General features: G+C 48.6%; 1 protein-coding gene across 1 annotated transcript in view; it reads right to left on the bottom strand.

Moving 5' to 3' along the window:
• ASCC2 (activating signal cointegrator 1 complex subunit 2) overlaps positions 1 to 25,818 on the bottom strand; it is a 482,405-nt gene that overhangs the window by 327,845 nt on the left and 128,742 nt on the right. Inside the window, exon 8 of the mRNA XM_085636044.1 lies at positions 7,062 to 7,136. Coding sequence (XP_085492170.1) covers positions 7,062 to 7,136 — 75 coding nt within the window. The remainder of the gene's footprint in view (positions 1 to 7,061; positions 7,137 to 25,818) is intronic.

Below are 25,818 nucleotides of genomic sequence, written 5' to 3'. Positions count from 1 at the left end.
TGGGTTCCTCAGTGGCACCCCAGCCACCCTAAGAAAACTCAGATGTCCCATTGGTCCTTATCGATCTTAAGAGAGAGCTAAGAAACCGCTTTGTAACATCAGAGGCTAACCAAGCGGATATCCAGGCCCCTTGCACGGTTCTTGCACAAAAATTGGATGATGTTGCTACTCAAACAGGGAAGCTTGAAGAGGAAGTAAGCTCAAAAGGGAAGGACATCTCAAATAACACAAAAGGAGTGGAGGCGTTAGTTAAAGAAAATGCTAGTCTCAGGGAGGATTTGGAAAGGTTAGAAAACCACTCCCGGAGAAACAATCTGCGAATCTTAAATATTCCTGAGGCAGAGGAGGGGTCTAATCTCAAAGCATTTGTGATTAAACTATTATTGGAGACAGCCCTGAAGGACAGATCAGATATTGACCTGGATTGAGAGATACAGCGGGTTCATAGAGACCCATTCAAGAGAAACCCACAGCGCCAGAAGCCAAGGAAGATCTTGATAAAGTTTCTCTCATATTCAGTTAAGGAAGCTATTTTGCTGGCTGCACTGAGGAATGGTCCCTATACAATTCTGAACCTCAAGTTCAATATCAGATCACATCTATGCCACGCAACTGACCAGAAACAATGGGAACTGGGTAAAAGAATGGGGGAGCTCAATAATTTGGGGGCTAAGGCCCAACTAAAATTCCCAGCTATGCTCCGCGTTATGTGGAATAACCAAATGCGCAATATACGGACCATAGAAGAGGCAGATAGTTTGATTGATTCCATAAGGAAAGAGGGGTGCTCCTGAGCAAATGAGTTCGTTGATCAAACTATGGAAGAGCTAAGAAGAGTGAAAATTAAATGCAAACAAATGCTAAAAACAAAAAAGGGAGAGAGAACACATAAATGTTATAAATATAAACTGGTCACACAGTCATTAACACTATCATGGGGGGGGAGGCTCAGTTATAAATTACAGAATAGTCTCCATCCTTCGGCGGTTCAATAGGGTTTATGCCGGACAGTTTGGGGAGGGTTCCTATGGGGTTTAAGGGTGCACTGGGTGAGGAGCAGCGGGAGAAAATAAAAAAAAATAAGTCCTCATTATACATATTAGACACATTTTTCAGGGCTAATTTGCAATATAAAGAACCAGAGATCCTCGGATCTAAGAGATTGGGGCACTGTAAGATAAATGGCAGGGATAGACAATAAGGTTTTAATTGCAACTTGGAACGTAAATGGGTTAAGGTAAAAAAAAAAACAGACAAAGGCTGGTATTGAGGTATTTAGAATAATCGAAAGCCCAAGTATGTATCATACAAGAAACCCACAATGACACCCTGGATGGGATAAATTAATGATAAATACTTGATGGGAGAAAAAGTACTCGGGTTTGATTGACAACACTAGCTGTGAGAACGCAGAGAGTAGACATCAGCAAAACTATGATACCACACCACAGATCATGGACAAGTGATAAACTGAAAATTAAGGAATTGGAAACATAAGTAACATACGGCTGCACATTTAAGGGTATATGTATGTGGGGCTCTATGGGAACTAATTGAAAGGGATATGTATGGACCCTGATGAAGTTTGCAGTTGCTGTATTAGTGCTAGGCACTGAAAAAGAGGGGCAGCATGTGAAACGGAGGAAAAAGCAGTCCGCAAAGGCCACAGCTGGGCTTGGCCCACGCAACATTGTCATTGTCCGTATGATGTTCGTATTTTTCTTTTTCGTGTAAACTGACAAAAAAGATAATAAAAAAACAAGTATATGCAAGGCAAATCGGTCTTGCATTAGTGAAAGTTTGAGCTATTCGAGATGCAAATGACAAAGTTACTTATTTGTGTTATTTTTATTTTTTACATATATCCCAGCAGTAGCATAAGCAATAAAAGAAAATCCAATCCAACAGTTTTTAGAAATGTTTTCTACCAGAGAACCACTACACTAACTTGTCAGAAATTTTGAAGAACGTTATGATCTAGCCTATCTGTTAAGGAAACGCAACAAATAATTTCTTAGTGGTATAAAGGGGATGCATTTTTTTAATTTTTTTTAGAGTTATTTTCATTAAACAAACAGCTCATCGTTACTATCAATATTGAAAATTGGCACATTTGGCAGCTCCCAGAGGAAGGGTATATTATTGCATACATTGGGAAAGGGCTGTGAGCCCGGCAACTGTTTGTTGTGGGACAGTACTCTCTTTCTCCCCGGAGTCGTGTTGACATCCATCTATACTTTTCCATGGACACCATATTTTGCCCCCATATTTCGGGGCACCCTCTCCCTTGGTATATAGCTTTTTCTGCTAGACAGCCCCTATCCAGGTCTTGTTTCCAACTAGAGAGCTTTGCTGGTTCCCGTGCCCCCCACAACCTTGCTATGTTGCGGTTCGCTACCACGGCGGCTAGTGTTAGTCAGGTTTTTGTGTGTGAGGGCCACCTGTTCTCACCCATAACGCCTAGTAAGTGCCAGTGAGCGTCCAGGAGTATGTGTATGTCCAGCACCTCCGACATCTCTCTAGTCACTCGAGTCCAGTGGTCTTGGATTTCAGGCCATTCCAAAATAATGTGAAAGAAGGTGCTCGTCCCGCCACACCCTCTGACGCAATCATTCAAGTCCGACCAGTCCAGTTTGTAATGAAGCGTTCGAGGAGTATATGATCTGTGTAGGACTCTAAGTTGGCTCAATCTAAATCTTGCCCGTATGGTGATCTCTCTGGGGCTTTGAATTGCTTCCTGCCAGTCGTTGTCTTCCAGTAATTCCAGGTCTGATTCCCAAGCTACTCTCAATGGGCACAAGGGGTGGGGAAGGTTGTTCATTATCTTCCGATAGGTTAGTGATGTTGCTTTGTCTATCATTGGGTCGAGCAACAATCGGTCCTCTAAGGGGGAATAGTCAGGTAGGGTTTCCCCATCTAGTATGTAGCGGCGCAGGGCGTGTCTCAGTTGTAAGTAGCAAAATCGTTCTGTGTCGGCCATTTGGTATTCAGTATGGAGTTCTTCGAAAGTGAGCAGTCTCCCACTGCGCCACACGTTCCTGAGGGTGTCCAAGCCGATTAGGCTCCATCTACGGAACCCCATCAGGCGCCCCACATCACCCAGTATGTGTCTCTCCCAGAGTGGTGTGTGTTGAGTAAGTCTCGAGTCTCACCCCAGCAGCTTATTAGTTACACGCCATGCTGGTGCTACCTCGTGCGTGTGGGCCGGTAGGGGTCTATCCTTTTGCCTGCGGTAAAGGGCCGCTAGGTACCCTCAGTTCCCCATCACATATCGGTCGACCCTCTATGCTGACTCGGTCTGGGGTGCAAAGACCCAGCCATTGATGTTGACCAGCTGGGCCGCTAGGTAGTAAATTCTTCGGATGTCCGGCACCGCCAGTCAACCATCATACACCCCGCGCTGTAGTCAGCGCAGTGCTATGCATGATTTGCCGCCGTCCCAGAGAAGATTGCGTTGTTCCCCCTCGATGGTCCTGAAAAAGGTGTCTGGGATCCTGTATGGGGTATTCTGTATAGCATAGAGTAGTCGCGGTAAGGCCATCATCTTGAATAGCACTGCTCTGCCCATAAGATAGATCGGTAGGTGCCATACAGCGAGATTCGTTCTTCCCATTCCCCTCCGATGTCTATGCCCCAGATTAGGGGGTCTCCTCGGACCCACACCGCTAGTGGTTCCAGTGCTAGCAAGAACACGATTGGGGATAGTGGGCACCCCTGTTGCGTGCCCCTGTGAAGTGCGAATGTCCTTGAGGTTGACCCTTTTACCCGTACTCGGGCTTTTGGATTCTAATACAGGATGCAGACCCATGGGCAAAAGCTCGGTCCAAGGCCCATCGCTGACCAACACCGCATTTAGATAGGGCTATTCAATGCTATTGAATGCCTTTCGGGCATCTAGTGACATTAGAGCTGCAGGTATATCTGGGTGCGCCGCCGTGACGTGCATTATTCCATATAGTCATCTAAGATGATGTCTGGTGCTTCTGTGGGGTATAAATCCCGACTGGTCTGGGTGTATTATGATGGAAATGATAGGGATGAGTTGATTTGCTAACACCTTTGCCATGACTTTAGTTTCGAAGTTGAGGAGGAAAATAGGCTCAAAGGAGCAACATTGGTCCTTGGGCTTGCCCTTTTTTGGGATGACCACTATCGTGGCCAACCGTAGGACCTCGGGCAGACATCCCTCCTAGAGTGCGGCTTGGAACATATCAAGCATTGGTTGTGCCACCCCGATGCTACTCATTTAAAGAGTTCTGCGGGTAGCTCATTCGGCCCAGCCCCCATCCCGGATTGTAAGTTCCGAATTGCCCCCTCTACTTCTTCCTTTGTCACATCTCTATCCAGGTCGTCTCTGTCTTCTCATGAAAGAGTCGGCATGGAAAGGTCTCGAAGCAATTGTCCACTCTTGTCCTCTAATCCAGTGGTTGCTGACTGATAAGAGTGTCTCGTAGTAGGAAGCAAACACCTCTGCTATGTCTGCTCCGGACCCACGCTGTGTGCCATCTGTCACACTAATCTCTGCCACCCAGTTATGCTCTTTGTCTCTCTTTTCTAGCCACGCGATGAGCTTATTGGACTAGTCCCCTAGATTGTACAGCCGCCTCTGTGTGGCATGTCAGGACTTTCAATGTGGTTAGGTGCTTGGTGTCTCAGTTCCCATTCCCTTTGCCCTCCCCCACCCCCCGCCCTCTGGCTGCCGCCCGATGTGTCTTGCCTGCAAAGATGGGTCATTGTGTAGATTGTATTCAACTTTAAACAAACATAACCATGCAGTTAATAAACTGGTCTCCCTTTTATTTACTCCCCTCCCTGCTATTGAATGCATTTTATTTTGTCTTGAATACACGCCAGGACGAGCCTCATGACATGCAGCCTGCAGAGCAGGAATGCATAATGGCTTGTAAGCCACAGCACGAGTAGTGTGTTTAGAGGGGCTGGGCGAGTGCTCACTGATCAGTTAGTTGCTTTAATTATGGTGCACACAGTGGGTTTAATGTCTATTTATTTAGTCGATACCCTCCCTCGCAGACATGAAATGTGCCTTTATCTAGGAGTTTGTAAGTGACCATTGGCGGGGATCCCGAGAAATAATATGGTAGACAAAGTAAACTGCTGCATTTTATGGGTTCTTAAGAGGGAAGGGGGAGGGGAGGAGAGAGTGGGAGGGAGAGAAAGGAAGAGTGCAGGGGCCGAGCAGCAGCGCTTACTGAGAACAGCATTGGCCCCTGTATCCAAGTTCATCCGGTAGCAGGTGTGGAAGAATTTTGCTAGCGAATACTTAAATGCTGTGTTGCTTTAGTTAGAAGCTGGAAGTTCTTACAAAAGAATGCCTGTCGGTATATTTGTACGCCAAACAAGGAAATGGTGCTAAATTAACACAGGGTTTATTGCGTTAGACAATAAAGGTGGCTAAGGGAGAGGTAAGAGCCCCCGCAAGTAGGGCAGCACAAGGGGGGGCGAGGGCCGCATTTCTGCAACTTTCAGCTCCTCTTTGTAGCTGCGTCTGGGGTGTTTACCTCCTATTAACAAACTGGAGTGTACTGGGCTGAACAGCATTTGGTGACAAATAATAAACATATTGTTGCAAACCAAGGAGAGGATAGGGTAGAGTGTTGCGCTACTGGATTGTTTGCAGTGAGGGGGGAGTTGGGAGTGGGAGGGCTTGGGGGAGCGGTATCCCTGCATGCCTCCCATGCCTGCTGTCTGCTGCCCAGGCAAAAAAAAAAACGAATTCGGAAAGCGCCTATGTTGCCTACGTGCACTTAATTACGGATTATCACTCGGCAAGCGAATGCCCAGCCTACGTGCACTTAATTAGTGATTACCTAGCCATTATTTACATGGGCAAATGCAAAAAGTTCATAAATTAAACCTTACATGGTAAACGGTGTGCTTCTTTGCATGCCAAACGGTGCCCGAAAGGCCCCCGAATAAAGCCGCTTTTATCTGTAGCCATGTAAGGCGAGACGCTGCCAGTAATTAGAGCGGGGAAGGGGAGGCTGGTGGGCGTGGGAAACGGGACAAGCTTCCTGAAGTCTTTTTGAGTTTTCTGAAGAGAGCAGCGCGCCGAGGACGAGCAGCCTGCCGAGGTCAGTCAGAAAAGCTGCCCCATTCTCCCTCGCACACCTCTCATGGCTACTACGCAGGCAATTAAAAGAAAGCTCAGCAAGCATATGTATAGTAGCAAATCTGCACTTAATTACTGATTACATAGCAGGAAAGCTGGAATCGTCAAAACCAGGTGGCAGCGGCTATAGGAAGGCAGGGGCCAGGACGCCAGGACGTGCATTTCAAAATCAGAAGGGAGGAGGAGGAGGCAGCTGCAGCCGAAGAGAGGGAGCTAAGGTGTTCGTGGAGGAGGCAGCTGCAGCCAGGGAGAGGGAGCAAGCGTGGGCATGCATGGAGTTCCTGAGATTAAAGAAGCACAAAGGAAAAAAAGAGTACTCAAAAACAAATAAATAATATAGAGTAACAGCACATGAAACAGGGGCAGTCCTCATGGGAGGTTACAAAAGTAGAAAAGGAGGGACTACTAAGCATATTAACCGATAAAATGCAGACATTTAGGAAGGACAGCAAGAGGAACCCATGAAAAAGATGGAAGTTAAGCCCATAACCAAAATACGTCTTGAAGAGACAGCACAAGCGCTGCCTAGGCAAGACCTAAAAATAGGATACTGAAAATGATATGTATGATTTTTACGGGGAAGTTCATGCCTCCAACCATCCCACAAGCTACCTCTTCTTTCCAATTAAGAACAGCAACTTGTAGACCTATTCAACAAATCACACAAGTGGCAAACTTAAAATCCTTAATAAAACGTGCCCCCCCTTAAAATCAATTCAGCCCATTCTAAACAGAAAAATCTAATGGTATTTTGCACCCCTCTCTCCTTTAACAGGATTATCGCCTTGCAGACATTCAGGAAATACAGCTTAGAGACTCCAATCCTTAGAGGGTCAAATTATTCTTTAGTGACTATGCACCGACACATGTATGCCTCAAACATTTTAGGAAGTTCAGCTACTAGTAGCTCAACACCTCTGTGCATACCTACCTTCTGTCCTCGAACTTCCCCTTCTTAATAGCAGATTCTAGCTCAGGGACCGCCAGCTCATAAAATGATGCCAACCTAAATAAAGAGATAATGAATGATTGTAAAATGAAGGGTGAAAACATCCAGCCATAAAAAAGCATGAGCTAGGCATGAAAAAGCTGCTCTATTTATTCCTAACAGACATGAGTCTACACAGCCTTAGCAACCATAAATAAATAGTTTTACCTAGAGGTCTAAAATATGCCAGAAATATATTGATGCAATATAGCATTGGAGATATCAAAAACACTGTGTCTCTCAACTGTCCCAATGGTCTCATGAGAGTGAGGTGCTAATTACTTGATGAAAACCGAGTTGTATTGACCTAAAGGAGTTCAGTAATCATTTATATTGATTCCTTATGGACTATGGTGCAGTGCACCTCCAAGCTCTAAATATCTAACAATAAAACACAATGGCGCAGTATGGGGGCTTAGTGACAACTATGAGTTATTGGGATGTCAATCTAATATCCCAGACAAGTCAAAGAATTGAACAACCAATGAACAGATAACAAGATAACATGGCTAATTTTAGTATTTTTTTAGCTCTTCTACAGGGCCTGGAAAAACAGAACCGGCTTCACATCCATCTCATATTCTCAACAGGTGAGTGTACACAGTTTCCATCCTCTAACTCAAAGACCGGCAACACCTGGCTCTCCAAAGACCCTTTTAAGTCTGCAATAGTTTGCTATTGTGACTTGTTCAGTTAGTGGACTATCAGTTGGTTAGAGGCTGAGTAGAGGACTAGCAGCTCTTGGAAGATGTGTTCCCTTTTACTGTAAATATTTATAACCTGCATTGAAGAAGTTGCTTTAATAGACACTCGAGTCTTGTCTGATTCCTGCAACCAGGAGGTTACTAGTTGGCTGGTCTTGTGTCAAGGAAAGTCTCTCATTCCTTACAAAGCATGGTGACTCTTTTCGCACAATATCTATCCTTCCTCAAGTAAACACCACCCATTGGCTCTGGCTTGTCATAGGCTACTAGGCATTTTTAGGGCTATTTGCTGTGTTTCCCAGTGCAGTGGTGCTGGATACCTGGTAGAGAAGGGGTGACAGAGTAACATGTCCGTTACTGCCACCAACCTATACTTCTTACCATTCTTTCCCATTTAGTTCTGCTGATGCTGTCTCGGAAATCAGTGGGAACAACTTCCCCTTCATCAATACCATGGCTCTTTACCTCTGATTTATCCAAAAAGCTGCACTTATTCCTCACCAACAGGTTTACATCTGCTCTCTCCTGCCCTTGAGGCTGGGGGACTGATTTACTTCGCATCATTTAGGTAATTGGGGGTGGGTAAAGAAGGATAAGTTACTTACCTGTAATCCTATTTCTCTTCCAGGGGTATCCTTATCAAAGTCATAAGCACGTGAATATTCCCGCCCATGTGCGGGACCCCAGAAATGAAATGAAATTATTATTAAAATTTCTTTTTATTTGCAGAAATAAACAAATCAACAACATGGTCAATGGATTCGCATTAACGTCATTCGAACACCGGTGACACACAGTGACAGTATGAGTTAGAGTTTCCTGTGAATTAGCTAGAAGCGGTCAATATGTTCAGTCTATGGCCTCCAAGCCGGAGCGGCGAGCCTGCAGGGGCTCACAGATGTAACCTCTGTATTCATTCCATTTGGACCACACCTCCCCCCCACTTCCGGGGGCACCCTCGTGCCGTGTATACAGTCTTTTCCTGCGAAATGAAATTAAATTAAATGAAAGAAACATTTATAAAGCGCATGGCTACCCATAGGCCTCCCAGCGCTAAGAACCAAATCAACAGAAGCGAACACTGATTAATCGGTTGGGAATAGATGCGTCTTCAAAAGTCTCCGAAAGGGAAGATAGTCCTTCTCCAGGCGAATGGATTCAGGGCGGGTGTTCCAAGCTCTGGAGGCTACATAGGAGAAACAACGGCCTCCACTTCTGGACCTGAAAATTCTAGGAACCGTGGCCAGGTGTTTGTTCCCGGAGCGTAGGAATCTTCTGGGAACGTATGGAGAAACAATCCTCCGAAGGATTGGTGGGCCCTTGGCGGCCATGATCTTGTGAGTAACACAGAGGGCCTTGAATTTGATCCTTTCTGCAATAGGAAGCCAATGCAGCTGTTTAATTGCTCCTCTCGCTGATTCTCTCCGCGGAATTTGCAGGAGAATTCTTGCCGCACAATTCTGGACCTTCTGGAGTATGCTTAATGTTGATTGAGGGACTCCCAAATAGAGGGCATTAGCATAATCCAGACGCGACAAAATTAATGCCTGGAGAAGCAGTTTTTTTGCCTTGAACGGAAGAAGGGGCAGAATTTTTCGAGCTGTTTTGAGTATTCCAAAACAGCATCCAGCTACCTTTTTAGCCTGGATCTTCATATCAAGTTTGGCATCCAGCTAAACTCCTAGGCTCTTGATGTGGTTTTTAGGAGTAGGAGCGTTTCCCATACAGCTAGGCCAAGCAAGAAGCAGGCTTGGAGGCAGAGGCCTACCCAGCAGCATAAGGTCAGTTTTTGCTCCATTTAACTGAAGACAAGAATGTTCCATCCAAACTGAAATTTCTTCCAGACATCTGGAGAGATTACTTCCAGGCTTTCCTGGATCTTTGAGGGAGACTATCAACTGGGTGTCGTCGGCATATGTGACAATTTGTATGCCAAAAACCTCCACTATTTTCGCTAATGGGCACATATAAGTATTAAAAAGAGTGGGGCTTAGTGAAGAGCCCTGAGGCACTCCACTCTTCAAAGGCACCTTCTTGGAAGTCCCGTTGTCCTCAAAGACCTGGAATGTACGGCCTTCCAAAAAGGAGACTATCCACCTCAGTGCGGTTCCTGTCACCCCCATCTCATAACATCTAGAGATGAGGATTTGATAGTTAACAGTATCGAAAGCCGCACTAAGGTCAAGGAGGATTATTGCAGCTGATCCTCCTGAGTCCATGATTTTTCTTGCCTCCTCCACCACCGCGATCAGGGCCGTTTCAGTGCCCTGAAGTGATCTAAAACCGGTCTGTGTCAGGTGCAAGCAATCATGCTCCTCCAAATAGGAGGAGAGAATAGTGTTGACATATTTCTCAGCTATTTTGGCTATTCCCGGGAGCAGGGAAATTGGCCGATAATTGGCCATTACTTCCGGGTCTGATCCTGGCTTTTTCAGCAGGGCTTTAACCATCGCTTGCTTCCATAATGAGGGGACCCTACCGGCTACCAATGAGGAATTAATAAGTGTTGCGATGACGGGGGCTACTTCTAGGGCAACCTTACACGACACCGTGGGGGGTGCCTGATCTTTAGGAGAGCCTGACTTGAGTTTGTTGAGTAGGGAGACAACTTTAACAGAGTCCATGGGTGGAAAAGATTCCAAACTCCGATCTAAAGGGCCTCTTTTTTCTTCCATCTGAGGATCATAGGAGGAATTGTCCACTGATGGAAATAGCCAGAACTTTAGCATGAAAGAACTATATCATAGTATATATATATATATATATATATATATATATATATATATGTGTGTGTGTGTGTATATATATATATATATATATATATATATATACACACACACATAAAAAACAATGCAGCCTTCCATAGCAATGCTGAACAATGTTGTAAGAAATCCTCCTGTATTTAAATACACTCCAATAAAAGCAGGGAGAAAATGCACATTTGAAAAAACTGCTTTAATAAAACAGCAGAAATCACCATCTTACAAGGAAGAATGAGAAAACATGGTCAGCACATAGGCTGCATTGCATAAAAACATTACTGTAGAAAGCTGAAAAGCTAACCCACAGAAACACACAGATAAACTGGCACTGTGCCTTTAAGGCAGCCATGACCCCTAGCTTCCCATCATGCCTCAGGTGTGACAGTTAGGTCAGTTGTTCTTTGCGGAGATCCGCAGACCATAGCACAAAGAGTTGATATGCATCTTGTTCACTTGCCCGGGGAGGCGGGTGGGTTGCTTATGACTTTGATGAGGATACCCCTGAAAGAGAACTAGGATTACAGGTAAGTAACTTATCCTTCTCTTCCAGGGGATCCTCATCAATTGTCATAAGCACATGAATAGAATAGCAAGCCAATCCCCTCATCCTGCGGGCAAGTAACCATAGTACAATCAAGATACATAGTAAACAGAAAAGCATATAAAGACTCCCAAATCAGTTAACATTGGAACAGATTCCTCAAGGAGGCCTAGCCTACTTGGGTATCCGCTCTGAAGTCAGAATTCAGACAGAAATGCCTGGTAAATGTATGGACCGATTTCCAAGTTGCAGCCTTGCAAATCTCGGCCAGCGGTACATTGTGTAAGAATGCAACCGTAGCAGCCTTACCCCTAGTAGAATGAGCTTTGGGGGAGGCTAACAGAGGCTTGTTCGCTATTTGATAGGCCAACTTTATACAAGACACTATCCAACTTGAAATGGATCTTTTCGAAGCTGGAAAGCCTGTTCTAATAGAGCCGTAGTTTACAAACAATTGCTCAGCTTTTCTTATGGACTTTGTTCCCCCCAAGTAGAATTTGAGAACCCTCTTGAGGTCTAATGAATGAAGAGACCTTTCTGTTGGTGTAGCAGGATTGGGAGAGAAAGAGGGAAGAGAAATCGTCTGATTTACATGGAAATCAGACACTACTTTGGGCAGGAAGGAAGGGTGAGTTTGCATAACCACTCTATTATGATGGAAAAACGTATACGGTTCCTTATAACAGTGTGCCTGGATTTCACTCACTCTACGTGCTGATGTAATAGCATCTAGAAAAGTTACTTTCCATGTAAGGTGTTGGAATGTGGCCTTATGAATGGGTTCGAAAGGAGGACCCATCAATTTGGACAAGACTAGATTCAACTCCCAAGGTGGAGAAGGAAGTCGGACAGGAGGATAAACCTTCTTCAACCCCTGTAGGAAATCCTTGACCACCTGAAGTTGAAAAAACTAAGGCTGGTTAGGCGATTTTCTATATGCCGTGATGGCAGCCAAATGCACTTTTATGGATGAATACTTCAAACCAGATTTGGCCAAGTAGAGCAGATAGGGCAAGATTACCTCTTCTTGCCCATGAGTTGGATTCCACCCATTATGAACACACCACAAGTAAAACCTTTTCTATTTAAAGGAGTATGAGGTCCTCGTGGATGGTCTTTTTGACTCCAGCAAAATGTCCATGCAAGCTTGAGGGAGGTTCAAATGTCCGTACTGCACGACTTCAGAAGCCATGCTGTCAAGCTGAGCGAGGGAAGGCTGGGGTGCAGGATCTTCCCTCCCATTTTGGTCAGGAGATCCGGCCTGCACGGAAGTCTCCAATGCGGGGGCACTGAGAGGTGCAACAGGTCCGGATACCACCACTGGTGAGGCCAGTCTGGTGCTATGAGGATCATTGTCATGCTGGATGGGATCGGTTTGCCACAACCTTCGGAATGAGAGGGGTGGAAAGGCGTATGCAAACGTCCCTGACCAGTCTATCAAAAGAGCATTCCCCCTCGTTCCTGGTCGGTAAAACCTGGATGCGAAGACGTGGCATGTTTTGTTTCGATCGTCCGCAAAGAGGTCGATGAAGGGATGACCCCATTGATGAAAAATGTCTGCCACCACCTCGTCGTTGAGCACCCAGTGTTCTTCTTCATCGAAGTGACGACTGAGGACGTCTGCTCGCACGTTTTGCTCTCCCGGTAGGTGCACTGCTGTGATCGATAGGTTTCTGGCTAGCAGCCAGTGCCAGATCGCCTGGGATTCTAGAGTCAGAGGGCGAGAGCGTGTTCCACCTTGTTTGTTCAAGTAATACATGGTGGTTGTATTGTCCGTTTGTATTAGGATAGATTCGGACTGAATCGACGGTTGAAAAGCCTTGAGGGCTAAATAAACCTCCCGCAGTTCCAGCATGTTGATATGATAGGTCAGTTCCCTGCTGGTCCACCTGCCCTGAGTTTACAGATGACCCAGATGTGCTCCCCATGCATGAAGGGACGCATCCGTGATCAGGGATTGTATTGGCAGAGTTTGATGGAATGGGACCCCCACCAGAAGATTCTTTGGTTGAGAATGGACATCTTCGCTGATGGCGAGAGGAGAATCCGGTCGGTCCACTGACCCGAGGATTGATCCCACTTGTCCACCAGATCTTGTTGTAACGGTCTCATCCTCAATCTGGCGTTGGGTATGAGAAAAATACAAGATGCCATAGACCCCAGAAGAGAAGCCACTTGTCTTACTGATGGCTGATGAGTTTGGAGGATGACGTTGCTTTTGACTCTCATTGATGACAATCTCTCCTCCAAAGGAAACACTTTTCCGAGGTCGGAGTTTAGGGTGGCGCCCAGATAGTGGAGTGATTGGGTCGGTTGAAGAACCGATTTTTCCACGTTGATATGAAGGCCTAAGCATTGCAGGAGGTCCAAGCAGATGTGAAGGTGTTCCTGCACCACGTGGGGGGGATGATCCCTTCACCAGCCAGTCGTCCAGGCATGGATACACAAACAGACCTTGGCGATGTAATGCTGCCGCTACCACTGCCCTGCATTTCGTGAAAACCCTTGGGGCAGACTTTAGACCGAAGGTAAGACTTTGAGAACTGGTAATGTTTTGTGCCCACCATGAACCGCAGGAACTTGCGATGCCGTGGTGTGATTGGGATGTGAAAATATGCATCTTGGAGATCCACCGAACACATCCAATCGCCTTTTCTTAGATGTGGAAATATTTGATGGAGCACCAACATTCTAAACTTTTCTTTCTTGATGAACTTGTTCAGAGAAGGTCTAGAATTGGTCTGAACTGGTTTGGTTGGTCCTTTTTCTGAACAAGGAAGCATCTTGAGTAGACCCCCTGACCTCTCTGTGCAGGAGGGAGCTCTTCTATGGCCAGTTTCCTGAGAGGGGTCGACACTTCCTGACGCAGGAGATCTAGATGTAGCTGACGGGATTTCACCAGAGGAACTTGTCTTGGGGACGCGCAAAAACGTAGTGCGTAACCACAGCACCCACTGGTCTTTGGTGATGTTGCGCCACTCTTGACTGTAGTTTGAGATACTTCATCCCACTGGAGTGTGCAACGGTGATAGAGGAAGCAGAGACTCATTGCTTCCCTTGAGTTTTTGTTGTGGAAGAGGACTGCTGTTGGTGTCCTTCTCTTCCTCACGAGGAACGACGGCCCTGGAACTGGGACTTGTTCTGCTTGTTTTGCGACCATTGAGGGGTTTGAATCCTCTGTTGGTAATTTTTCTGATTGTAGGGCCTGTAGCGTCATCTAAATTCCTTTTTCTTTTCAAGACCTACGGCCTTTAAGGTGTCCAACTCAGCCTTCCTTCTAGCAATTTCCTCATCTGCATGTGATCCGAACAGTGTGGTGCCAGAAAATGGGATATTTAAGATGCTTTGTTGCACCTCTGGTTTCAACGCAGTCAGACACAACCAGGAAGATCTTTGTGCACATGTGCCATGTGCATAAGAGTGAGCCAACAAAGACACCCCATCCGCCGCAGTGCCAGCGCACCATCCTGGAGAATTTCAGAGAAATCCTGCTGGTCCTCCTTCAGGAGTTTGTCTTTGAAGCGCTCCAGAGATCCTGTCATACTGGCCCAGCAGAGCCGCAGCGTTAGAAACTTAAAGAGAAGATGCTGCAGAGCCGCAAGCCTTCCTCCCCCAAGAGTCTTGTACTCTACTTTCCTTATCCGGAGGAGCTGAGGAGGAAGAAGCAACTGCGTGTGTCTTCTTTGCCACTGCCACAATGACAGAGTCCGGTGGCAGATCCGATTTGAGGAAAAGAGGATCTGAGGCAGCAGTTCTATATTTTTTTAAGATTCGTGCAGGAGCTGCTTTCACCGATGATGGAGTAAAGAAAACGTCAATGATACCAGGGACCAAGGGTAGTAATGGTCTAGTCGCAGACCTCGGATGGAGGGTCTCGAAAATGATAGACATGGTGGTCTGAGGAGCTGACATAGTAATTCCCAGCTTTTGTGCTCCTCTGGAGAGAACATCATTAAAGGTGTTTACATCTTCGATGGGCGACACCCTAGAAGGAGGACTATCCGTGAGGGTGGGTGAGTAGTCCCTTTTGGATGAGTGTGTCGTAGAGGAGGACCATGATGGTGTTCGCCGCCTGTTGCGCTGACTCTGAGTCGATCTGCGCTCAGGAGATCTGCCTCTGTGTTCTCTAGTCTGAGTAGTAGGGGACCTGTCCACTTCCTGCACAAGACGTTGTAAGGGTGATCTGTGCAGAGGACTGGAATAGTCCATAGGTCGTTGGGCGAGACCCGTTGGTACGGTTTGCCAATGATGGAGAGGTTGGAGCCATCTGGGCGAAAGATGAATTAAAGGAGATCGCCGACTCCTTGGAGAGCCTCCTGGTGATCTTGGAGGCTCAGGTGAGTGAACAGAAGAATTGTGTGACGTCGCAATTGTCCGGGGTGAGCTCCGGATAGAATGAGAGGACTCTGTGACTTCTGGAGCGAGATCGGCGTCTTGATGAGCGATGTGACGTCGATGTGGATTGCCTCGACGTCGACCGGCTCTGTGTCACCATCACTGGTGAGTCCCTTGATCGTGACCGCCTCCTAGACGTCGATCTCACCTTTGACGTTGTATGATGTGACGTCGAACCCTTGGAAGATACAAATTGCACCTTCGACGTTGAGCGTGTAGGAGACCTCAACGAAGAATGGATGGACGGAGAAATCCTTCTTGACGTCGCTTCCTGGTGCCTGTTCGATCCCTCTCTCGACATTGACTGTCTGCTCCTCGCCGACAGAGACCGCCGTCTCGCCGTCGAACGACGTCTGGTGTATTTCACATTGGACCTCGACGACAAATGTTTCTTCGACGTCGGAGAAGATCTGGCCTTCGACGTCGAACGTCGCTTGGACGACGACGGAGGTGATGATTGCCTTGTCTCTGGTGACGAGACCTGTCTCGACATCGACTGTCGCCTGGTTGACGTCGACGGAGACGCCTGCTTCGACGCCAATCGCTGATGACCCTGCAATGGCGGAACATGTCTCGAAGTCGACCGCCGCCTGGTTGACGTTGACGGAGGCGCCTGCTTCGACGCCTATCGCTGGTGACCCTGCGACGGCGAAACATGTCTCGACGTCGAACGCCGCCTCGCCGACGACGACGGAGAACCATGCCTCGACGTTGGGCGAGCCTGCACCAACGGAGATCTACTCGTCGATGCCGATCGTCGTCAGGTTGACGACAGCGGAGGATGCGACGTACCTGTTGTCTTCGTCGACGACCGGCATTCTCTCGACGGCAAGCCCGACGTCGATGGTCTTCTTGTCGACATTTTCGTTGCCGATGAAGGAATTTGCGGCGCCGAGCCCGACGCCAATTGAGAGCAGATTGGAACCTTACTTCTAGATGGAGTAGTGGCTCTCACTTTCCTCTTCTTCATCGGAGACCTGCCTCTTGAAAGAGATTTCTTCTTCTCAGTCAGAACATAGAGGCGAACCCTCTCCCTGTCCTTAAGAGTTCTTTTGGACAGTAGATGGCAATGCTGACTGGTCTTTGGATTATGATCAGAAGGAAGGCAGAGAATACAGACAGGATGGGAGTCTGTTTTAGCCTCCTTCTTGCCACAGGCAGGGCAAGAGTCAAATAGAGAGGGCATTTTTGACTGGAAAATAATGCTCAACTCTCTCAAAAATAGCAGAGATATACTCCAACAACAAAAAGACGTTGAAGTAAAAAGCTTTTGACAAAAAAAGAGAAGTATTTTCTGACAGAAATCAGAAAAAAGTTAGAGCTGAAGCAACCAGGGTCCTGACAGAAGGAGACGGAAAGAACAACTGACCTAACTGTCACCCCTGAGGCATGATGGGAAGCTAGGGGTCATGGCTGCCTTAAAGGCACAGTGCAAGTTTATTTGTGTGTTTCTGTGGGTTAGCTTTTCAGCTTTCTACAGTAAGGTTTTTATGCAATGCAGCCTATCTGCTGACCATGTTTTCTCATTCTTCCTTGTAAGACGGTGATTTCTGCTGTTCTATTAAAGCAGTTTTTTCAAATGTGCACTTTCTCCCTGCTTTTATTGGAGTGTATTTATATACAAGGGGATTTCTAACAACATTGTTCAGCATTGCTATGGAAGGCTGCATTGTGTTATATATATATATATATATATATATAGAGATATATATATATAGATATATACATAGAGCTACATATATGTTTCCACATATATGTTGTGTGTTTCCGGGGTCCTGCACATGGGCGGGAATATTCATGTGCTTATGACTATTGATGAGGATCCCCTGGAAGAGAATAGACCTGGTTCTAGTTTAAAAGTCTAACAGCCCAGTGAAGTCACGATCCCTCAAAACATGCATCACACTTCGGGGCTGCAGTTACGTGATTATATTAAGTCGAAATTAATTTTATGTGAATTACAATTTCAACCACTTGTTTACTGGTATATAGTACCTCTGCTCAGAGTTACTAGCAGCTAGCCCAATTACTGCTTTACTGTCAGCCTTGACAGGCCCTGCTAAGTCAGTATCAGACATGAGCAGACACCAATAAAAATGTTTGACACATGAAATCCCTCAATATGGCAGATGGGAATACAGAACCAGAAGTTTTATCTGTATAGTAGGCATGATTTGGAGGGTGGAAGAAACAGACATTAGGCAGCAGCACAAGAGTGTTTCATGGTTCAGTAAAAGGGAGGTCAATAGCATTAATATGTTGTGTGCCCTGCTTGAGCAGAGTAGGTTTGTGTTACCCTTCCATCTTTTGGCAATGGTTTTATCAAATAATGCGCTACAATACAGGACACACAATGAACTTTTTTTCTTCCATTAAATCGTATTTCTTTTTTTCTTCCTGGGGTATGTGGTCTGCAATTTTTGTAGACAAATCCCATGTTAATGTAATGAATCTCACTAAAATGACAAGAAATGTAATCTGCCCACATGATAAGTTTATATTTTAAAAAGAAAGTTTAGCGTGGGATATTACTGTATTTCCCCTCTTTGCACAGCTAAAGCAACCAAAGTGTTTTGCCACTTAATAATGAACTTCACGTCACAGTATACCAGGGGTAGCTAGCTACATCACTAGAAAATAGTTTGACTTTTTCAAACAGCATTGTTTGGACCCTCCTTGTTCAGTTGTATCAGGAGGGCCAGTCTCTTACTTCTTACATGGCAAAATCAAAAGACAAAACATTCCTCTTTCTAGTTGCTGCTCATTGATCACGCCTGGGGGGAGGTGTTATCATAGAGCACAACATACAGCACGCAACAGTCGGCATTGAAACTGCCACAAAGATAGCCACCTACTGGTACCTCACACCAGTGCATCTACACAAAGGAAATCCAGTGCGGACGGGATGCAGCGCCCCCGGAACGCTGCTACACTTGCTATGGGATTGCCCTGAAATATCGGAGTACTGGACCATAATCACGCAACTTAACAGATTCCCTGCTTTCACAATCCTGGGGCTGCCTAGTCCAATCACTTTCCCATTAAAACTTTGTTGGGGAAGGCAGATAAGGTTGGCTCGGGGAGCAGCATTCCAGACCATACTAATACAGTAGGGCACAGGATGCACCCCAACAGCCAAGGGGTGGCGAAGTCGCCTCTGGTACATATTGGGGATGGAAAAGAATACCCACTCTCTTAATGCCCAGAGTGCCTTATATGGGAAGCTCTGGTGCCCGTTCATTGCCTTCTTTAACCTGAATTCCAGGAGCTTATCTGTCCCAAATACCTGCGCTTGCTTCGTCTGATAGATATCACTGCCCCACCTCCCACCCACCATCAGATACCTATTAAATAGACTCCTGAAGAGGCTTGTAGTGTCATGTCGATCATATCTCTGAGCAATGCGTTCTGAGGGGTGGGTGCGAAGGCTTCTTGTTAAGGTAGGGTTTTTGTAGGAAGCTGGCTCTGTATATACTTTACCAAAGTAAGGTATAGTGTGCACAGAGTCCAGTAGATTCCCGAAGGTAGGTAGAGGCTAAAGCAGATAATACCTTACTCTCACTCTCTATTTGTGGTAGTGTGGGCGAGCAGTAAGGCTTTATCAGAGGGTAGTGTTAAGCATTTATTGTACACACTCAGGAAAGAAATGGTGTAACACACACAAAGACTTAACTCAGACCAATTTGTTTACACAAAAATATTATTTGGTTTGTATTTTATTTTCTAGAACCAAGCCAGGCCTGGTACAGGTAAGTATAATAACACTTTGCAGGAAAAATGAGGTTAAATACAGTTTAAATGCAGTTGAATACAACTGAATTGGTTACAGGTAAGTCATTGGTTTGTAAAGCAGTTTAAGGAATATGCTACTTACCAATATGCATCTGTTCTTGGCATGTAGAGCTGCAGATCTACACACTTTTGCATAGATCGCCACATCTACACAATAGTGTTTGGTTAAAGTGTGCGGTGTTGACCATGTAGCTGCTTTGCAGATATCATCTCATGGAATGTTCCCTAAGAATGCCATGGAAGCCCCTATCTTTCTTGTAGAATGGGCTTTAGGGGGAGCAGATAGTGTTCGTTTTGCTTTGTGGTAGCAAATTTGAATACATTTTACAATCCACCTAGCTATCCCTGATTTTTTGATGGGTTTTCCCTTGTGTGGTGGAGAGAAAGATACAAACAGTTGTTTGGTCTTACAAAAGGGTGTGTTCTCTCGATGTAGTAAAGTAAGGCTCGTTTGACATCTAGTGTGTGCAGAGCCCTTTCTGCAACGGTCTGAGGTTGCGAGAAAAATACTGGTAGTTCTACAGATTAGTTGAGGTGAACAGGGGAAATGACTTTAGGTAGGAATTTTGGATTGGTACGGAGAACAACCTTGTTATGGTGCATTTGAAGAAACGGTTCTTGTATGGTAAATGCTTGTATTTCACTGACCCTTCTGAGGGAAGTGATGGCTACCAGGAAAGCTGTTTTCCAGGTTAGAAATTGTAATTGGCATTTGTGTAAGGGTTCGAAGGGAGGCCCCATCAGCCTTGTGAGAACGATGTTTAAGTTCCACACAGGTGAGGGTGGTACTCTGGGGGGAATTATTCTTTTTAGGCCTTCCATGAAGGCTTTAATGGCGGGCACTCTAAAAAGTGACAGATGTTGTCTGTTTTGTAGGTAAGCTGCAATAGCTGCAAGATGCAGTCGAATGGACGTATAGGCTAGATTACACCTTTGTAGGTGGAGTAAGTAGCCTATGATGTGTTGAATGGACACATCCAGGGGATTGATAGTGTTATTATGGCAATAGACAACAAATCGTTTCCACTTGGCGGCGTAGCAAGCACTAGTGGTAGGACGCCTAGCTTCTCTGATGACGTTCATGCAGTCAGTGGGAAGATTTAGGTATCCAAATTATAGGATTTCAGGAGCCAGATCGCAAGGTTGAGCTGAGCTGGGTCCGGGTGCCTGATCTCTCCATGGTTCTGGGTTAGGAGGCATGGTGAGAGGTGTAGTTTTTGGTGTGGTACTACAGAGAGTTCCAGCAGCGTGGACTACCACGGTTGTCTGGCCCACGTTGGATCCACTAGGATTAGTGTGAGGGAGTGTTGCTGTAGTTTGCGCACCACTAGTGGAATGAGTGGGAGAGGAGGAAAAGCGTACGCAAATCTACCTGACCAGTTCATCATTATCGCATTTCCTTTGCATAATGGGTGTGGGTATCTGGCGGCGAAGCTTGGGCATTTTGTGTTTTCGTGGGTGGCGAAGAGGTCTATCTGTGGATGCCCCCATATTTGAAAGAACGGATGAAGAACCTGTGGGTTAAGTTCCCATTCGTGTATCTGTTGTGTTTGTCTGCTGAGCAGATCTGCCACGGTGTTTTGGACTCCTGGGACATGTTGAGCCAGGAGAAAGATTTTGTGGGGTATTGCTCATCTCCATATGCTCTGTGCTAGTTGAGAGAGCTGTGGAGAGTGTGTGCCGCCTTGTTTTTGGATATAATACATGGCCGTCATGTTGTCTGTGTGAATGAGGACTGCCTTGCCTGAAATCTGTGTTTGGAAAGATTTTAGGGCTAAGAAGATTGCTAGTAACTCCAGATGGTTGATATGGAGTAACTTTTGTTGAGGTGTCAATTTGCCCTGTATGGTGAGATGTAATAGATGAGCTCCCCGCCGGAGAGCGATGCGTCCGTTGTTAGTACTATTTGAGGAACCGGGTCCAGGAACGGTCGACCTTTGGAAAGGTTTGTGGTGTTCCACCACTGCAGAGAGCGATGGGTGCGACCGTCTACCAACACCAGATCTGTCAGTTGACCTTGGGCCTGGTTCCACTGGTGCGCTAAGCACTTTTGGAGAGGACGCATCTGGAGTCTTGCATGCGGTACTATAAAAATGCAAGAGGCCATCATCCCTATTAGTTGCATGAACACTCAAGCTGGAAGTGAGTGTTGTGCTATGAATTTGGAGCGTAAAGCCTGAATGCTTGCAATCCTGGCTGGATTGGGGTAAGCTAGCGCTTTTGAGGTGTCTATGGTGGCACCGAGTGTAGGAGAGTAGGGTCTGCTTTCTATGTTCACCCCCACTTTTTGCTTTTGCTTTACTGGTTTTCGACTTAGATGTGGCTGTGGGCCTGCTAATCAGACCCACAGCCCTGCTGTTCTCTCTCTAAATTAATACTATGTACTTTAGGTGCATAATCCATTTGGATAGGGTCACCTTATTGGCCCCTATACAGTGTACCTTAGGTACCCAGGGCATAGGTGTATCCTAGGCCTACCAGGGGCTGCAGCATGTATTATGCCACCCCTGGCCTTCCATTATGACACAACTGACTGATCACTCAGCTGGGGCAAGGTCGTGTAATCACCCCTTGCTTAGGTGTAGTATTCCTATACCTACCTTATATATAGACACATGTGTACCTATCAGCCACTCCTATGGCAGCCCTTAACAATCCTGGAGGCAGAGTGCTTGGTAACATGTGAGATGGTGCTCTAGCATGAGCTGAGCCTGTCTGCAGCTTTCGGAACCATGTCCTTATAGCTGTTCTATGATATAGCCTACCATATACTCTTAAAGTGCCTTATAATCTTAAACGGTTATGGTAACTATGGTTTGGCTTTATCAAAACATGTTGTGGGGGCGTGGTCTCGCCCGGCATGGAGTGAGACGTGTGCCGCTTCTGCTCCGGGCCGCCGCTGTGCCATTTGCCATCTTTCAGCGGTTTTGCGGCACGACCCGGGCCCAGATCGCCGCCTAGGTGGAGCTGACTGCGGGGGGACCCCGGTGCGGGGCTCAGAGGTGATCAGAGGCCGCCAGATCCTGAGGGAGCGAGGGCGCAGTGATTGCTGCACTGTCCGCCATCTTGCCCGCCAAGCACCCGGAGCTTCTGGCGCCCAGCAGTTGCAGCGGGGGAGTGCCCGGAGGCCCGGAGGCCGGGGAGGACTGCTTCGGAGCTGCCCTGTGATGCGGCGGAGCTGCCCTGAGGAGCTGCGGACGTCGGGCTGGACCGCCTGGGGTGTCAACCCCCGAGACCCCTGTTGGCGGAGCTGAGGCCGCCATCTTGTCACCAGGCTGCCGTTCCTCCCGGGCGGGCAGCTAGCGGCGCTTGCCATCGGAGCTGACGGCCGGGGGTGTGGAGATCGGGCCTGCAGCGTTAGCAGCGGCAGCGGAGCCGGAGCGGGGCCGGCTCCTCGAGAGGCACCCTGTACATCTCGGCTGACGCTGCTTAGTCGGCGCGAAGGCGAGCCGCAGAGGAAGACTTGGCCACCATTTCCTGAGGCGGGGGCGGTCGTGGTCGGCCCTCGAGGAGACCCCGGTGCGTGGGGCCGGTGCACTGGGGCGAGACACTGTGGAGAGCCGGGAACGGAGCTGGGGGGAGCACTGTCCCGATCCGCCCTTCGACTCGGCCTTGTGAGTGGCTGGAGCCTGGTGGTGTGGGGACCCTTGGAGGGGCCGGCGCCTGGAGGCCTTCGGAACTGCTGCCTCGGACTGTGGGCCGGTGGAGGACCCTGTCCTGGGGTTCTGGCCTGGGTGTACTGCGGCGGGGCACGGGGCTGCTCCTGAGGCCACCGGGGGCCTTCTGTGCGCTGGCTGGAGATCTTCGCCGGCGGACCCGGGGGGTGACCGGCTGATGCCTTTGCTGCCTACGTGGCGCCCCGCGACTGGCTTGGCCCGGGGCAGGAGCCCGAGAGGTGCCGGCGACGGACCACGGGAAGTTGCCGGCTCGTGTGCGGTGAGTCGACTTCGGGGGCCCTTTGACTGTTGATTGCCCTGCCCTAGCTGCGGGTCCAGGAGTGTGGGGGCCGGAGGGCACGAGGCGCTGTGGGGCACTTGACAGAGAGCGGGGGCGCCAGCGCGGACTTTGAGAGCCTCGAGGCGGATTCGCCCTGACACGCAGCGGAGCCCTCCTGCGGAGAGAGCGGGGAGCGGGATCCTCGGAGGTGCCCCGGTGGATGCGCAGCTGCTGGGGTGGAGCCCCTGATCCCCCTGTGCGACCCTGCGTTTGCCAGCCGGGGGGGGCCTGGCTTGCTCTTCGAGGGGGTCTAGCACGAACAGGCTTGCAGCATGACTCGCACAAAGGCCGGGAAGGAGCCCCCGGCGCCCACCAAGGACGCATCTGTCGTGGACTTATGGGGTAAGACGAGCGCTGCCCCATCGGGAGGGGGATCCTCCGCCGAGCCGGTCACCCAGTCCTTCATGGCGCTGTTTATGCAGGAGCGCAAGACGGAGATTGGGTCCCTTCGCACAGAAGTGCAGGCCTGCGTCAAAGACCTTCGGAAAGAGGTGGGTGACCTGGGGGACCGCGTCGACAACATGGAAAAGACCCTGGATGCCCGCACGGAGGATCAGGAACACTTATGGCAGCGACTGGCGACCCTGGAGGAACAGCATGTCGAGCTCCAGATCAAGCAGGAGGATTTGGAAAATAAATAGAGGGCGCCGGAACAACATTCGCATTAGAGGTGTTCCGATTGGGGCCGAAGGGGAGGATATCATGACATTTGTGGCAGACCTGCTCCAGGAGATCCGCGGGGACGATGATGTTTCGCCGCCGGCCCTGGATAGAGCGCACAGGGTCTCGGGGCCCCCTGGGAGACCTGGGCTCCTCCCTGACATCCTGACGAGGGTCCACTTCTTCGTAGAGAAGGAAGCGATACTTAAAGCGGCCAGAGACAAACCTGAAATCCTTTATAAAGGCGCGCCTATTCAGCTGTTCCAGGACCTGGCTTCCACGACTCTTCGTCGCCGTAGAGACTTCAGGCCCGTCATTGACAAGTTGCGAGACCTCAATATCCGCTATCAGTGGGGCCATCCGTTCGCCCTCATCTTCCAGTGGGAATCGAAGCGCCGAGTGCTACGCTCCTATCGTGAGGCGGCCCAGCTGCTCCAGATTCCGGACTCCTCGTCGGGTAGCCCGGTGCGACGTCCGGCTGCTCGGAGAGCACCCCAGAAGCCGCAGTGGTCTACGGTGCGCCGTCCCCGGCACCCTTCCTCCCCGGAGGGCAGCAGATCATCACGAGATAAACAGGACATTATCCAGCACATCAAATCCCTGGAGGGGGGATCGTCGCTGATGGGCTCGCAGGCGTCACCCCACAAATGAGAACTCTTGGGGAGGCCACCTCTCCGGGATGTCAGCGCTTCCATCTTGTGTGCTCCTGGTCTACGGGGCCGGCGGCCGCTTTGGTGGCTCCGTCACTCCTGTAGTCGGCGCTCTGCAGCGGTGGCGTGCCTGGGCCTGCTAATCGACAAGACGTCTCCACAGGGGAGGCGGTGGCCCGGAGCGGGCTTTTGGTGCTGTGGTCTCGTGGTCGGGCGATGACATACCCCCACGCCTATCCATGGGAGAGTGACATCTCTGGGACAGCCTGTGCCTCGAGGCCTGGCTACTCCCTAGACTGGAATAGGTCATGTTGGCCATGTTGGCCGGTTCAGAGAAAGTGTTGTGTTTTTGGGTTCTTTCCTTCCCCCTATCCTTCCTTACCCTGGGTGACCTTTTGGCGGGGGGGACGTGCGGGCGGGTGGGGGTCTGGGGGGGCCATAGCAAGTCTGGGGGATATGGACTATGTCTGCTGATCCGTGCTGGAAGGTCCTTTCCCTTAATGTGAAGGGGCTCAACTCGCCCAACAAGCGTCGCCAAGTGTGGCGGTACCTCTTGCTCCAGAAACCTGACATAATTTTCCTGCAGGAGACCCACCTCCTTAAGGCGGATGTGGCCCGTATGGCCCACCCTCGATACCCCCAACAGTTCTGGGCCTCGGCTGCTACCAAGACGGCGGGGGTGGCCATTCTCTGCAGGGCGGGAATCAACCCGGGGGGTTCTAAGGTGCTCCGGGACACTGAGGGTAGATTCTTAAGGGTTGAGGTCAAGAGGGGCCATCGCACACTCACCCTATGTAACCTTTATGCTCCCAACCAGGGCCAGGACGCTTTCCTACGCAGGCTGATCAAGGACCACTTAGAGCAGGTTGACACAGATCTCATAGTGGGGGGGGACTTCAATCTGGTGTGGGATGCAGAGCTGGATCGCTGTGGGGGAGCCTTTCATGGGGTGGGGGCCATGTCTGCGGCAGTGAAGAGTTCCCTCAGTGCCCTCAATTTAGTGGATGTTTGGCGCTATCACTCCCCAGGCCTGCGAGACTACACATACTACTCCCATGCGCATCGCTCTTACTCTCGTATAGACCTGCTGCTGGTCTCGCACTCCCTGCTTAAAGACACCATAACGGCGGCGCACTCCAGCATCTCCATTTCTGACCACGCTCACGTGGAACTGAGTCTCCACGAGCGCTGCACCGGCCC

This window comes from Triturus cristatus, chromosome 11, assembly GCF_964204655.1.
Source record: "Triturus cristatus chromosome 11, aTriCri1.1, whole genome shotgun sequence".
NCBI classification, from domain to species: Eukaryota; Metazoa; Chordata; class Amphibia; order Caudata; family Salamandridae; genus Triturus; species Triturus cristatus.
The sequence above is the reverse complement of the archived record's forward strand: the minus strand, read 5'-3'. Positions and strand labels throughout refer to the sequence as shown.